We start from the raw sequence: 16,530 nt of genomic DNA, 5'->3' as shown, positions 1-16,530 counted from the left end.
ATGTATAACATAAAGAAATATTTTTGTGTTGTTGTTTCCCCCTTTAAATGAAAAAAAAAAAAGTATTAAGTCCTATGGTTTGCCTGTACTACATCATAGGAAGAGAACAGCTAATTCATGTAAGCTCGTAGAGGCAGACATTAACATAAAAGTTGTCATAATTCATAGGACATTGCAACTCTAATGAAAGTTCTCAGCTCTTTCTGACACCTGAATTAAGCTACAAATACACACCAAACAGTAAGTGATAGGGAAATATCACCTATATTCTGATAATTGTGAAATACTTGACTTAAAAAAACAAGCCAAGCTTTGTAGCATTTCCATGCAAACAACTCTCATATTAGTGAGAACCCTAGCTTTTACTTTCATTCCAGATATGATTTGAATTAGTTAATTGAAATGTTTTATTTTTCAAAACCAGTTTTTCCAAACCAAAACTTTGGTCATGCATAGAAAAATAATTTATATTCCTAATTTCTATAGCTCTTCTAGGATTTATTTCCTGTATTCATACTCATTATTATATGGAAGATGACTTATGGGGCCTCTGTACTGTAAAAAGGCCACTGCAACTGAGTCCAACCTTGTGTTTCACCACATGAGAATGCAGAAGTGCTCACTGCAATGAATCCCATGCATCTAAATAATACCAATCAAAATCTTTACATACTACTATTTACTCTGAAAACTGGTTCCAAGGTAGTTTCTAAAGAGGGCTACAGAAACTACGCAAGACAAACAGAAGTTCCAGAAGGATTGTATGCATCTAAGATGTTTTCACTGCCCCCTGGTGCATTTTTAAAAAGAAACTGTTAGCTGGCAATATTTGGTTTAAGGTGTACCAAGAAAATGACATTTTTTTAAGTCAAACACTGACTGCATCTCAGGTAGACAAACTCAAACTTGTGTATCAGCTAGGTAACTTATGTATAAACTGCAGTGCAGACACAACAGCAGAGAATGAACAACTTGCCCATGCCCCTGCAGTGTACTCCCTTCATAGCCAGCCTGTGAGGAGCTCAGTGCTGTCCCAAGCTGCACAGAATGCAGAGTGGTTATTTTGGGAGTCTCTCACTGCTCTCACAGACACATGAAAGACTACTCAGTTTTATGAGCTCCGACTTGCACCTTCACAGCACACTTTGCTGCAAAATACCATACATTTTTATTTACTAAACGCTGGTAAATTAATTAAACCTGGAAATAAAAATGGAAGTCAAAAATCACCTCCTTTCTGTTAATAGCAAATGATTTGTCTGTATCTTCTCTCTCATCAATAGTGTAAAAGCAAAGGTACAATGCTGGTAGTTCCACTTATTATGCATACTCAGTCCCACTTATAGAACTGGAAGTCTATGTCTGTAGTCCCACTGAAGTGAATACAAGTATTTACATAGAAAAGGATCTAATCCTCCAACCTTAAATGATAAAACTGAGCTGCATGAGATTGCTATTTATTAGCTATTTGCATTAAGTACTATTTTAGAAAACTGAGCAGAAAGCTCCTTATCCCTACTGCATGAAGGTTCTGTCAACTACTTTTTTTATATTGTGAAGTAAAGGTTACATAATTTAACACCTTTTTGCTATTCTAGCACATGATGCTTATGACATGAAAATAACTTTTGCTTTACAAAGTAGTGGTTTACTTCAAATGTAAACACTACGTCTAGCCCACCTAACTTTTCAAACTACATTAGGGTCCTCATATAAATATATGTAATATCTTAAAGGCTTCTTTTTCAGCTTTCTTCTATCTTATCTCCCATTAAGTAGGTATTATTTGAGACATTTCAAAAAGTCTTCTACAAAAACAACAGAAGTAAAACTGATAATTTTCAAACTGAAAATAAAATACTTCTAGTAGACTAAAGGAATAAATAGTTTACAAAAAAAGCAACAAGTATACTCACTGGAATCCAACTAAGAGCTTTAATTGCATTTCAGAAGCCTCAGGACTGGATCACGAAAGGAAATGGTTAATAAAAACTCATATGAATGATTCTTCAGTTCCTTTGGAGAAAGTAGTTCTTTTGGTTTATGAAAGGAAATCAGAAAAGTTTTGTAACATATTCCCATAATATTTGGTTATTTGAGCATTTATCAAGCCTCAGTTACATTGATGCATCAAATAAACATTTATAAATAGTAGACAAGGTAACTGAGCAAAACACTACTCAAGATCCTAATAATTTGAAAATAATTGTATTGGGTATTAATACAAAAATAGATAAGCAGGAATAAAGAAAGGAAGTTCAGTATGATTCAGTATGTGTGATCTGGATAGTGTTAGCATCAAGTATGTGTAGTCCCTACATACTGCTAAGTGCCCACCTGCAAATAAGAGATGCCATTGCAGCCGTTGTAAAACATTACATGTGGTAGTCTCACATTCATAAAAATCCAAAGCCATCTTTTAAACAAATAGCAGACTTTCCAAGAGTCAACAAAATTGCTCTCCAAGGATACCACCAGAGCAGTCTGCAGTTCCAACAGTTTAACATAAATCATTTGTTAATCGAAAATCCTGTGAAGACTTGTTTTGGAAAGGAAATGTAACTGCATGTCACTTACACTCTTCCTTCAAATATAGCCCTTCTAAATTACTTAATCATCCCCACCATAAATACTTCAAATTCTTGTTATCATCCACTTTATTTTCCTCTTCATCCAGCAAGGGTTCTCTATACCTGTATTTCTCATTATTCTGTTTAGAGCATAAACAACTTTTTGAAAAAAGTTAACATTCACATGCCAGATAAAAAAAAAAAAATCTGCTATCTTCCATTTACGTATTCCACAGTGATGCCAACCATGTCAAATACAATGTTAGTAATGCTGTTGGCTCCCTTTCCAAATTTAGAAATACTTTATATATTCTAACACTGATAGAAACAATGTGCTATTTGTGCTTCTTTATATAAGTACATTGGAAATTTGTTGCAATTGCTAACAAAAGCATCATGTAATAAGGTAGTCACCACTTTCTTTTGACTGTGCAAGCATTTTAGGTTCTCAAAGAATAAATTCATTTCAGTCTCCACACCTTCAAAGATCCCAACTTCTACTGGAACTAAGAAAAGTAATGTTTAGGATCAGACGTTCAAATACTATTGTGTGAACAGAATTTCATAACATTTCCAATGACATATTCCTGTTAAATAATACTATATCGAAAGTACAGTCATGTGACTGAGATACATATGTAGAATGTGGTTAGAAAGACAGAATTTTTTTCTTAAGAGGTAGGTCACAGAATGGTACAGCCTCAAGGTTACACACCTGGCAGAAAAAAACCCACACATTTCTACTCTCCCTCTAAGGACAGTAGAGGACATTAGCTTCCACAAAATCTTCTGGCTATAAAGAAACCAAGGGTCTCAGGAGAGACAAGCATGAGGATCCCATGTTTAAAGCATAGGAGCTCTACAGCTGCAGTGTATCTGGCCCAGAGATGAAGAACACTTTGCATCACTCTTAGCAGTTCCCTTTCCAAATACAGAAGTGGTACCAGCAGCTCCTAAAGAAGCTTTCCACAGGCTCCATCAAGTCAGGCTGGCCTGACAGAGAGTCTCTGAAGGAGCTGGCAAAGAGTGAAAACAGGACATAAGATCTCTAAACTTTGTTAAGAAGGACAGTAGTAACAGTAATTATATTCTATATCGCATTTTATTTAATAGTATTAAAGTCACCTCTCTCTAGTTTTATGTACCTTGAAGACAACAAATTTATGCCTATTAATTTTCTCACAAAAATATTTCTAGAAACAAACTCACAGGACTAAGTATCTATCTGTAGAGGAAACATTCCAAAACTTCTCATATTGGACTAGATGACCTCTAGGGGTCCCTTCCAACCCAAAACATTCTATGATTCTATAAAACAAGTATCTTGCCACCAAAAGGCATGGCATGATATACAGCAGAGAAGTCTTGGCCTTACATACTCTGCAGAACTCATAAATAGAGATTTTGTAAGCACATTCCTTTTCTCTGGGGACAACTGGTAATCATGAACTCTAGGGCATTGGGCTGGAGAGGAGCAAATACTCCATGACTTTTTATTAAAGACAAACATTCCCTAAGGGAATTACACCATTAGCTTCCTCTTATACATTGATCATTTGATGCTTTCAGTTTCTTACATGAAATATTCCTTCCCTTCCAGCTTCTGACTGATTCTCTCACATTCTTACACAGAGTTTCATCATACAAAGTTTAGGGTGTTGATTTTGTTTTCTTTCAATTTTTGTGAAGCCTGCAAATCCTTTCTAACTCACTTTTAAGACAATCTTTCTCATTCTTTGCAAGACCAGTAACCACATCAATGATCCTTAACAAAAATTCCATTACTTCTTCCAAGTTTAACATAAAGAAAATACATTTTCCTGATTTTTACAGCAGAAATACTGTCAAGACCTAAGAACATATTATGCACACATATGACAAGTTTTTCTTCTTGATTATATAGGAAGGTAACACTAAAGAAAATTGAAAGCAATGGTAATTGCTACCTATTTTTCATCAATGCTTCAATGACTAGAAGTAGTTCAAAAATAATGCCTCTTATCCTCAAACCCACACTTTTCCATCTTTATTGTACACACACAAAAATTGCTTTGTTCAGCTCCCTTCACTTTTTCTTCTTTAGACAAGATGAAACATGACCGGGTATATAAGATTCAGCAGTTACCAGGTCAAACAATCCTCAGCCTAAAATGTTGTAAATCCTTAGGACTAAAAATTCCCATAACATGTATTTATTTTTACAAGGCCAGGATTTTTAGCCTGGTACCATAGCCAAATTCTAATTGGAGCAATTACAGTCTACTTAAATTCTCCATTGAAATAAGCAGGCAATTGCTTTCTTCCTTCTGAACAAATGAGTATTACTAGTATATCCTGTTAAACCTCTGTAAAAATTTAAAAGTGTCTCAAAACAATTCTAAAACTTGGAATATGGCTACGTTATCATTTTGGAAATACGCCCAAATCAGAGTACAGCCTTGGAGAGGCCCAAGGCTGTACTTGTTTCAGGGACATAATTACAACATGATTAGTATTCCTTTGGTACTGCAGGGAGAAATAGTTCTCCATTCCAAAGACAAATCAACTGTAACTAAGCTCTCCAGACAGAAGATAAAGCCTTGCAAATTCATCTGTCAAATTCTTCCAACAACCACCTCTATACCTGTTGCTGCAACTGAGGAAGTGTCACAAGATGCTAGCACTCTTAAGTTCTGATAAAGATCTCAGCATGTTTTCTAAAGACAAGTAGAAGAGAACATCAATAAATACATATTCTCTTACTAATGCCTTTTAATAGGTGTCATCCATTACGTTGAAAAATGCTTATGTCCTAGATTTAAAGCTGTCCAGCCACCAACCATGACATGACTGCTTTGGCTAGTCTCTGTCCCCCTCCAGCCAGATTTTACTTTGATTGCACACACATCAGACACGCTCCCTGTGCATCTTGCCAGGGAAAAAATGCTGGCACTCTACTATATCCCAACCTCAAAATTTACCATATGAAACATTGCCCTCTTTAAGAATCTACCTTCTGAAAAACAAGCCATTTTCTCTTTTAGAACTTTCCTGCTTGGAAGCAAAAAGATTTTCTTTGAGTTTTCCATGAAGGCATACTTTTCAGGACAGAAACCAAATCTGAAAAGCTTCAGACTGCAGGAAATACTCTGCTTCCTCACTCTCTCTCAGCTTATGACCATGTGAAAAAGTGGCACTAACAATCCAACCAGGTTTTTATACCATTACGAGAAAAAACACTGATCACAATTCAAATAGACAACTCTAATTCTCATTTTCCTCACTCCCCAAATTAATGGGAGTCTTTCATATAGAAAGGAAAACTCTTAACGAAAGGAATATATCAGAGGGAATTGATATCAGGTGTACCTACTGTCCTTAAAATATACTTGATACAGAAGTATTCCTTGCACTACTACAGAACAAGCACTGTAAAATATTTGTATAAATACTTACAAGCATATTGTGCCTTGTTAAGAATCATCACTTCTGGCACGAATGGAGGTGAATTATACTAATTAAATATTTAATGACTTATTCATTTGTTAAATGTAACTACCATCAGTATTAACACAGAATTTAATCAAACACAGAAAAAATGCTTTATAACAGCTACCACAAAGGCTTGAGTATATAAAATGAACATAAATTCAGAGGAAAAAAAAGTAACTCAAGTCAGAATTCACATATGTAATACAGTATTCTATGGCTCTCCTCAAAAATTTATGTTCAGTTTGTATCACATGTAAACATAACTTACAGAAATGTATAATACTCAAAAACTAACAGTTCTGATTCAAAACATTCAGCAATTAACTGCTGCTACTCGTTGTCCTATAAAAACACCAATAAGGTATGAAGAATTTCCATGAAAGATAATAACCATCAGCTTCTCCTTCCACCTGATAATTGTTCAGCAAAATACCCAGTGTGAGCTGGGCAGTCCTGGGCTAACCCTAGAGTCAAAAGACACTAACCTCACAGCAAGCAATTTCAACGCATGTCTCTATTGACAGTCTCTCAGAAGAAAGCAAGAACAATGAACAAGCAATGGTGGAAAAACAATGTTCCCATATTAAAAGCCACATCTAAAGTCAGGCTTGAGAGACACTAGCAAGCCACCAGAGCAATGCCAGTATTTCGATGTATTGTATCCGTTATACAAAGTTTGCAAGACTTCACACTACAGAACTGCAACTCATAACTATGAAAGATAAATTTGTTTCCTTCAGGGTCAAAAAAATACAGATACTTGTGTTTTAAAGAAAGAAGTTACTTCAGCAATGAAGTATGATAACAAAAGAGACAGTCTCACAGTACATCTGGAAACAAAACAAAAGAATTATTCAGCTGAGCTTTCCGTTTCTCTTCTCCCAGTTCTGCCCCCATGTGTACCAACCACAGCCTGATGTGCAAGCAAGAAAAAGGAATCACAGAGTCCTCATAACAGCAACACCTGCCTTCCTTGAGGCTCACAGGATCTTACTGTGATCACCAATCGATCAACAGGAAATCAGGAAAGCACAGCTGCTTCCTGATTCCCTTCACAGGAAAGAAAATAACTGAGTTCAAGAGCAGCAGTAAGGGGAGGCTCTAGACCCCAAAGGCCTCTGGCATCCATGCTGACACAAAATCTTCCCAGTTATAAATTAACTGTTTAGACTGAAAACCCACAAGTCTCATATTTCTGCTGCTCTGCTTATTCTCAACCAAATCTGTTCTAGACTGTTTTGTAACTATTGTCTTAAGTTCAGACAAACTTAAATCACACCAGTCTGCAAGTCACCTTTCTGTCTGAAACTTTTCATTGGGGTCTTTTAACTCTGGTTAAGTAACTCCAGTAACTCCACTTTATCGAGCCAGTTGTAGCATTATTCAAATACATATAAATAAAAAAATCTTGCTAGAAATTAAGTCAACCAGCACACCAAGCAACTACTGAGACAGACAGGTTAAAGTAAAATCAGCCGCTTCCACATTGTTTTCCCTTTGGCATTCTACAGCAGTTTACAGAACTAAAGCAAGAGTTTCACTAAACAACAATGCCCACTGTCCTTCGGAGAGAGATAATGAAAATAAATTATATTCAGTGCTCAGAATCCATAAATCTGACAAGCATACAATCAATTACATAAAAAAATTTTAAAACCCCATATCTCATTGGCGCATGACAGACACCAAGTTAAAGTAACAATCCAGTCATTTCTTCCAAATTTACTTACATGTATAATAGACTGCATTTTAGAGATTTTAATATACAAAGCCCTACTAAGGTGCAGCCATCTTTGATGGAGGACAACAGAAAATAGGTACACAGCACACTATACCACAGAGGGATTAAAAACAAATAGAAGTTTTCTGTTATGTTGCTGATAACCCTCTCTTCTCTTCATAATCTGCCTCTACTACTAAAAGCCTTACCCTGCTCTGTGGAACGTATGTACTGCCTCCAAAAAATTACACAGTTTTACCACTTAAGAGATGTTACGCATCTTCCTGCAATTTCTCAATTATTACATAATACCTTTTTCCCACACTGCTATGCTACATAAATGAGTGCTCAGCATTTAGTTACTTTCTCCTAGATCTCATTTATTTCATAAATACAGATAAATGAATGAGTCTGCTACAGCTTTGCACTAAGCTGTAGTCTGAACATGATTACATTTAGGAATCTGTATGAGCTGAAGGAGATGATTATACCACAAACTGGAACAGTAGTATGTATAGGACTCTTGATTCATGTGAACCTAAAAAAATTACTCAACTAAAATTACTCAATAAAAGAGTTGTCAAAGGATGCCAGCCTTCCACTGATGATGCAATAAAACAAATGTTGAATATTTAGTGTCTTTCCATTATAGCTTACTTGATCACTTGATGAAACTTTCTTTGATGTAACCAAGTAATTTTGCTAATTTAGTATGGCAAGAACATTGCCAACATACTTAATTGAAAGGTTTGGGTTTTGTTTTTTTTTACTTCAGAATGGAATTACAGCAGGCTAAATATATAATGCTTTTTGCTAGCCGCAGAAAAGTTTTCCCAAATTTTAATCCAGTCCTACAACAAAATTGTGGTCAAACCACAAGCTACTTGTATCAATTCTCATTTGCAAAAGAAAACCCAAGTAAATTCTGGCATGAGTTACAAGAAAAAATTAGGTATACACCATTATTTAGCTAATCTGATAGGCATGGGTTTTAAGCAAAATCCTCCATGATTTTCCAACATAGGCATAATTCTCTTAATTATCAGGAAACACAATTTGGAGATACTCAGGTTTAGAAATCAACTTAATTCCTTAAGACCCTGACAAGAAGGCATTCCACAGAAATATAACTTCCTTTTTTTTCTTTCCCCAAGACAACTGCTGCCTATAGTTCTGGTGTTTTCAAATCTCCATTGTTTAAGAAAATAAGTAATGACATAACACAGAAACAAAGCAATGAATAATAAAGTCTGTGTAGAAAAGATCAGGATGAATAGCTACAAAAGACTTCTGATGCAAAGTTTTGTGCAATACTTCAATGAAATATTAGCAGGCATGAGGCTTAACCTTGGGTTTAGTTGCCAGGACATAACATGATTTCAAGTTTACACTGTTTTATTTTAGTGTCATATACACTGAAATCCTTTAAGCATCTTGGAGAACTTTTACTCTCCCAAAGATTAAGGATACCTGGCAGAATTTGATTCCCAAGCCTGGTTGTTTCTCTCTGTGTGGCTTCCATTATTCAGTGCTATAAGGCAGTTACAAGCTTCAGAAGTGCTGACAGCAGAGCAAGATTGTTTTTTTTCTGGGAAACAAAATGGGGACAGCTAGGGAGTGCTGTGATTTAGAAGGACATTCTGATGAGACCCCAAAGAAAGAACAAAACACCTGTGCAGAACAAGCATGCATTTTTTGAGATTTACCACTTCCTAGTACATATATGCACAAAGTTAGCAGCTATTAAAAGGTACTTTCAGAAGTTGTTGTTCTTTCTGTAATATGTTGTGTGTGTTTTCCAAAGTGGCAAGCATCTGGGCTCACCACAATCTGCATACACACTAACACTCTGGATGATACTGAAATAGGTTGAAAAGTATTTAGAGACAAAACTGAACAAGACCAATCATTTCCTTCAGCATCAAAGAATGTAGGTACTTTTCAAGACGGGAACTATTATTCTGATTATCTGTTGGAGAAGTTAATGTTTGATAAATTTTTTTTATAAAGCACTGTATTTTAAGATTTTAGTATGAGTTGAAAATTTAAGAACACAGGAGAACTGATGAAAATTAGCAGAAAAGCAGCTTTGACTTCAATGTGACATGATCCACAGCAACTGAAATCTGCTGAGCCTATAACGCCCTCAGGAATATGGACTCACTCCACAGTGCCCTAACAGCTAAAAGTTAAGAGAATTCCTGATACAGATCAATAGTAAGTCATAAGTTAACTTAAAGCTTACAACATTCCCAAGGAAAGTTTGGGATTTATCTGCACTTGGTTCCCTAAGACAGAAAAAGTCATGCGTGGTACAGATGAAATTACAGGAGATACAGTGCTAAAATGTACGGTTTGATAATTCAAGAAATCCTTAGGCAACAGTGAATCAAGCAGATCAGACAAAGTAATAAAAAACCCTAAGGCATCAGAATTTCCCATCACTTATCCCCAGGGGGGGAAGGAGGGCAGGGAGGGAGGAACCACAAAAATTGTGATCATACGAGGTTAAACTCACTCTAAAAATAGTTATGTCATTGCTTAAGAAGTTTCTCTTGTTCATTTTAACTGCATAGTCTAAACTTATGTTTTAAAGTTCACAAGATGCAAGGTAAGAGACTTTATAGAAAAAGAATAAACAAACCAAACACCTATTCAAAACCAAAGAGGAATTGACAAGAAACCCTTGAGACACCTCGGGATTTCAGGTTTGGGATTAGGTTTATATTTGTGTAACAGGACATACAGGTTTTTTCTGCTACAGAATCATTCAAAACAGCGTAAGGAAGGCTGTTTTTACAGGACTTCTATCATTTTTGCTACAAAACAACACGAAACGATCATACAAAATCCACTGCCACAAACTATTCAATCCAGGAAGTTTTGGAGAAAGAACATCAAAAAGTTAAACATTTAATTAAAAGAGATTTGTCAGCTGAGTATCTGTAATACCCAAATTAGGCTGCTAGGGGGTTTCTTGCTTTTCAACATAGATAGAAAAGGCAATCTATATTCACTTTAATAAACCAGGGCGGCACTTTATTTAGATTTAGAAAAAAACCAAAACAAACCGAACAAAACAAAAAAAAAAGAAAAACCACCAAAAAAAACCCAAACCCCCCACAAAACCTCAGATACCACAGTTAAATTTCTCGGACCAGTTTTGGCACAATAGCTCTCTCCACATTCAAGTACATCTCTACCTCCTTTTTGTTCTAAAAAATTCTACACATGCATTGGGAAACAAACCATATAACATATTTATATATTTATTTATATAGTTCTTTCATAATGTGAAAACAGAGTAAATCATATATATTAACTGATGATGAATTTCCCTTGAGATTCACATGCATACATTTTTTAAAAATCCTAGTATTTTTAAATTAAAACAATTATTTGCATGTGTTGGATAATCATTAGAAAAAACACCAAAAAAATGCATTTCAAACAACAGTCACTCTTCACCTGCAAACTCAATCATAAAAGAAAGAGCATGCTTACAAATTACAGTCTACTCAAAGCGTTAAAACATTAAAGAGGAACAAAATACTTACATTATCTTCCTCCTCTGTATCATCATTGTCATTATCATCATCACTGTCCTTGAACCCAGGCGGAAGTGGTGGCCCAATGAATTCATCATCATCCTCATCAGTATCCTCAGCTGGACCTTGGGCAGAAGTCTGGGATTGCATGGAAGGACCAGTTAAATCTTCATCTGAGCTGCCTCCACTTTCACTACAGGCTGTCTCTCTGCATGGAAAAATTAAAAAAAATACTATTTCAAGAATATAGGCACTTCCAGGGATTTTCAGAAAAAAGATGCTAAGCACTGTTGTAAATTTGTAAACACTTAAGTTAGCAGCAAAATGGAAACTAGTTTTTATTAACAGCGTAGGCCCACCATCATCTTGAAAGCACAAACAAAGCTTCAAAAAGAAGGAATACCACAGTTACAGACAGGTCAAAAAACTGGACAAAATAAAACAAAGAAAAAATTAGGTTGTAAAAACAACAGTACAACATCACTAGTATGGATTTCAATATTGCTTAGAACCAACGGAATATATTGTTACAGAGCATTTGCAAGATTCTGCTTCAAGTTGCAGCTTGTGCAGATGCTCTGCACCTCTGTGGAACTCAAAACAGTAATTGCCCAGGCTCACAACCACAGTGAGATCACAAAGCATAGCACTTGCTTTATAATGCTGGTAAAGAGTAACAGGGAATCGAATAACAGGGAACCGACCAAATATTTGATACTTTCACATATCTAGATTCCAAAAGTTACATTAAATTATCACGTTGCTGTTGTCCTAATTAGTTGTGTGAACACATGATTCCTGGGATTGGAAAATTTCTGAAAAGTAGGTAGAGCTATGTAGTCCACCCATGTTCATTCAGTTTATTCAAAATAGATGTGCTCCCTCTGCTGGTAGTTACCAAGTAGGCAGTATTCTAATTGGCAGAACATCTAAAAGTGGTTAAGAGAAAACTTTGCCTTTTGACTAAATGCAGTCTATCATTACAGTGATACCTTGCAATGGCAATCGGATGTTCCTTTCAGATTCAGTGAGAGAAGCTTAAATGGGAAGACTTGGTCTTGTATTTTAAGGGCATGAGCTTTTTAAGTGAGCAGACTGCAAAACATAGTTTAACAAAGAAAATTTAAAAAGATAATTATAGAGGTATTGGGGTTTTTTTTAAGTTTGGGTTATCACTTAAAAACTGTACCAAAACCACACAAGTTCAAGAACATAACAAAGGATTAGGAAAATATGTTCTAAAACTATGTAATTGTGAAAGAGAATGCAGTCCCACTCTGCCCCCCAAAGCAGCTGTACATCAGGCAGGTTGTAGGTTACACAGCAAATATTTGTATTGGATAAGCAATTGAAATTCTATTTTAGGAATAAATCAAAACAAACTAAAACCGACATGAATTAGGTCCTCAGATGTTACAGTGATGAGAAGGGTTTGCATGCCTGAAAGCTTGTCTAATTTTTCCAACTATATTTACTAGCCTAATAAAAGATATTACCTCTGCATACAAACTTTGTTTTGCATAGTGATGAGAGACATTTAAAGACCTAGATCAGGATATGATTATCTAATAAATCTAACTCAAATAAAAAGAGCTTCTTCTCTTACTCTACAATAATGGGGTGATTAACATTCTTTTACCAAAAGGAAGTTTTTCCAGGATCTGAGGAATAGGCTGGGACCTTCAAAGTTCTTCAAGTTAGGTATCCCCAAAACTAACAACTTTACAATACTGCATGCAAGAGCTGTGTTTTAAGAGTCATTATGCATTCCCAGACTAGCAAACCACATATCTTTTCCCCAAAAACCAAACGATTTAATTAGTTTTGGAATGGAACCAATATACAGTGTAGCTGCCAGTGAGAAAAATGTATACAACATTATGATTCAAGGAGGCCCTACTAATTCTGGAGTCCCAGATTTTCAGATCTTTCTACAGATACCCAGGAACAATACCTAGCCTCCTTCCTGATTACCTATCCTTATTATTCCCTCATTTGCTAGGAAGGATAAATTAATCAAACCAAACATTTCACTATTTTGAGGGCCAGTGCAACCACTCTGCATGTGAAATGGCCAGAATTGCAGTGCTATTTTTCACTGCAATCCAAGCTTGGCAGGGACAGCCAAGTACTCCAGCTACAGCTACTGGTATCCTCTGTCCCGACTGGAAGGAAGTCAAGCGTAAGAACATCCCAATGCAGCCAGACCAAAAGCCCATCTACCCTTCTGACAGCAATCGGGAACAGTGCTGACAGGAAGGACAAAACAAGTGGCATTTTCTTCAACTTTCAGCCTTACAGTTTTACCCTACTAGAGGCTGTAAAGAAAGAACCACCAGTTTGCCAGCCCCTTTCCCAGCATTCAGAGAAGTGTAAGGAATTGGGTTTTTGCTTTCCCTCATTACCTCCTCAGTAAGTGAAACAAGCTGTAAGATGAAAAAAAGAAAGCTGCATTAGAGCACAGATGGCGCACAGACAAGGGAAATAACACAATACATTCTGAGCTGTGCAAGTATGTGGGCATATCCCCCCCATGTGTTCACTCTCCTCACATCATGCACTCTATTTTCTCAGATTTTTTTTCTTTTTATATACTAGCAGATGCTTCCATTTCACAGAGCATAATTATTATTATACTCATGCACAAATATGGAAGAACCGTAACTACTGTAAACATTTCTCTACAGCAAAGTAGTTTAAAAGCAAAAAGAATCAGTAGCTGTTCTTCACATCTTTTTGGAGTGACCACCCCCTTTTTACGAATTAAAAAATTAATATGAGGGCTATAATGATAACTGAAAGTACTTGGAATTTTTTTAAAAGTAACATTCAGGAAAGCATTGCCATTTTCAGAGAACAGAACAAGCTATATATATATTAGATCAGTGTATACTAACTAAAATCTACATTATAAAAAGAACTACTTACTGAGAGTCCTATATTTCAGGCTTAAATTGTCAGTTGTAGGATTGTTTCTCTGAATTAAGGCTGAGTCATAATGGCATGTCTCCTTACTAGCTTCCTGGTTTTAGCATTAAGTACTAAGCTACATATCATATTTTACAAGGAAATATAAAACTTCCAGGAGAGCTTTTCATGTCATGCCCCAACTTCTCAGTGCTTGGTAAAAACAAACAAAAAACCAAACCAAACCAAACAAACAAAAAAAAACCCACAAAGAAAACTTAGTATCAGAAGAACTCTGGTGAGTTATCAGAGCCTACCTAATAACTCTGAGGACTGAAAGGTATTTGTTATCTTTCTTCGCACAAAGTCCCTGGAGTTCTCTTCTGTCAAGTCCATCAGTGAAATGAGAGGTTAGGGAAAGGCTCTCTATCACCTGACTGCTTTCCACCTTACCATTTGTTTTAATTGATTCTTTATATTGAACTCACCCATATAAATGTAACATGTTTGTGTGCCGTAAATTCTTGTGATCCTTCATTATTTTACCAGATAGGTATCTAAGATCATCAAAAGCAAATGGAAGCACAGAATATTTTTCCCTCATGCACAACACATAACACAGGATCTATAGGGTAGTATATTGAGAGTGCATGGCTCATTTGAATTTTCCATAGACCAACAAAGTAAATTTTGCCACAGAAATTTGTTCACAGTCTGGAACACTAAAAGTTTGTCTATAATAATAGAAGAAATCAGGCAAAGAAGGGAAGAGACCAACATGGCTAAGACAAGAGATGCTGCTCAAACTAAGGAGAAAGAAGGAACTGCACAGGCAGTGGAAGCAGGGACAGGCATCCTGGGAAACGTATAGGGATGCTGCCTAGGGATATAGGGATGGGGTCAGGAAGGCCAAGGCACACTGGAGCTAAACTTGGCAAGGGATGCAAAGAATGACAAGAAGGGCTTCTACAGGTATATCAGCCAGAAAAGGATGGTTAAAGAAAGGGTACCCCCGCTGATGAGGGACACCAGCAAACTGGTAACAGCAGATGAGGAGAAGGCTGAGCTACTCAACAAGTTTTTTGCCTCAGTCTTCACTGGCAACCTCTCTCCTCACCCCTCCCAAGTTGATGAACTGCATGAGGGGGACCAGGAGGGTAAAACCCTTCCCAGTATAAGAGATCAGGTTTGTGACCACCTGAGGAACCTGAACACACATAAGTCTATGGGACCTGATCAGATGCATCCCAGAATCCCAAGGGAATTGGTTGATGTAGTTGCCAAGCCACTCTCCATGATATTCGAAAACTCATGGCAGTCAGGCAAAGTCCCTGGGGAGGGGAAGAAGGAAAACATTGTGCCCATTTTCAAAAAGGGTAGAAAGGAAGACCCTGGGAACCTCCAACCTGTCAGCCTCCCCTCTGTGCCTGGGAAGATCATGGAACAGATCCTCCTAGAAGCTATGCTAAGGCACATGGTGGCCAGGAAGGTAATTCGAGATAGCCAGCATGGCTTCACCAAGGGCAAGTCCTGCCTGACCAACCTAGTGGCTTTCTATGATGGTGTGACAACAGTGAACAAAGGAAAACCAATGGATGTCATCTATCTGGACTTCTGCAAAGCCTTTGATGCTGTCCCCCACAGCATCCTTCTGTCTAAAATGGAGGGCTATGGATCCACTGTTTGGTGGATAAAGAATTGGTTGGATGGTCACATCCAGAGGGTAATGGTCAATGGCTCAATGTCCGGATGGAGACCGGTGACGAGTGGTGTCCCTCATCAGTCCATACTGGGACCAGCGCTGTTTATATATTCATCGCTAGAAAGCAATAAAACACAAAACCAATTTGTTTTGGATCAACCAGATTCAAACAGTACTTGACCGAGAGTCAACAAGCCGAGAGGGACTTGGGGGTACTGATGGATGAAAAGCTCGACATGAGCCAGCAATGTGCGCTGGCAGCCCAGAAGGCCAACCGTACCCTGGGCTACATCGAAAGAAACGTGGTGAGCAGATCAAACGAGGCGATTCTGCTACTCTACTCTGCTCTGGTGAGACCTCACCTGCAGTACTGCATCCAGCTCTGGAGCCCTCAGCACAAGAAGGACATGGAACTGTTGGAGCATGTCCAGAGGAGGGCTACAAAAATGATCTGAGGGCTGCAGCACCTCTCTTATGAGGACAGGCTGAGAGAGTTGGGCTTGTTCAGCCTGGAGAAAAGAAGGCTGCGGGGAGACCTGATTACGGCCTTTCAATACCTAAAGGGGGCCTATAGGAAAGATGGGGAAAATCTTTTTAGTAGGGCCAGCTGTG

The 16,530-nt window shown here is 37.2% G+C and overlaps 1 protein-coding gene across 1 annotated transcript in view; it reads right to left on the bottom strand.

Annotated features, from left to right (window-relative positions):
- WDR70 (WD repeat domain 70) overlaps nucleotides 1-16,530 on the bottom strand; it is a 139,648-nt gene that overhangs the window by 118,400 nt on the left and 4,718 nt on the right. Inside the window, exon 5 of the mRNA XM_009647320.2 lies at nucleotides 11,319-11,517. Within this exon, the coding sequence (XP_009645615.2) occupies nucleotides 11,319-11,517 (199 nt within the window). The remainder of the gene's footprint in view (nucleotides 1-11,318; nucleotides 11,518-16,530) is intronic.

The sequence above is a fragment of the Egretta garzetta genome, unplaced genomic scaffold, assembly GCF_000687185.1.
Source record: "Egretta garzetta isolate BGI_Z169 unplaced genomic scaffold, ASM68718v1 scaffold59, whole genome shotgun sequence".
Lineage (NCBI taxonomy): Eukaryota > Metazoa > Chordata > Aves > Pelecaniformes > Ardeidae > Egretta > Egretta garzetta.
Note: the sequence above shows the minus strand (reverse complement) of the source record. Positions and strands in the feature narration are given on the sequence as shown.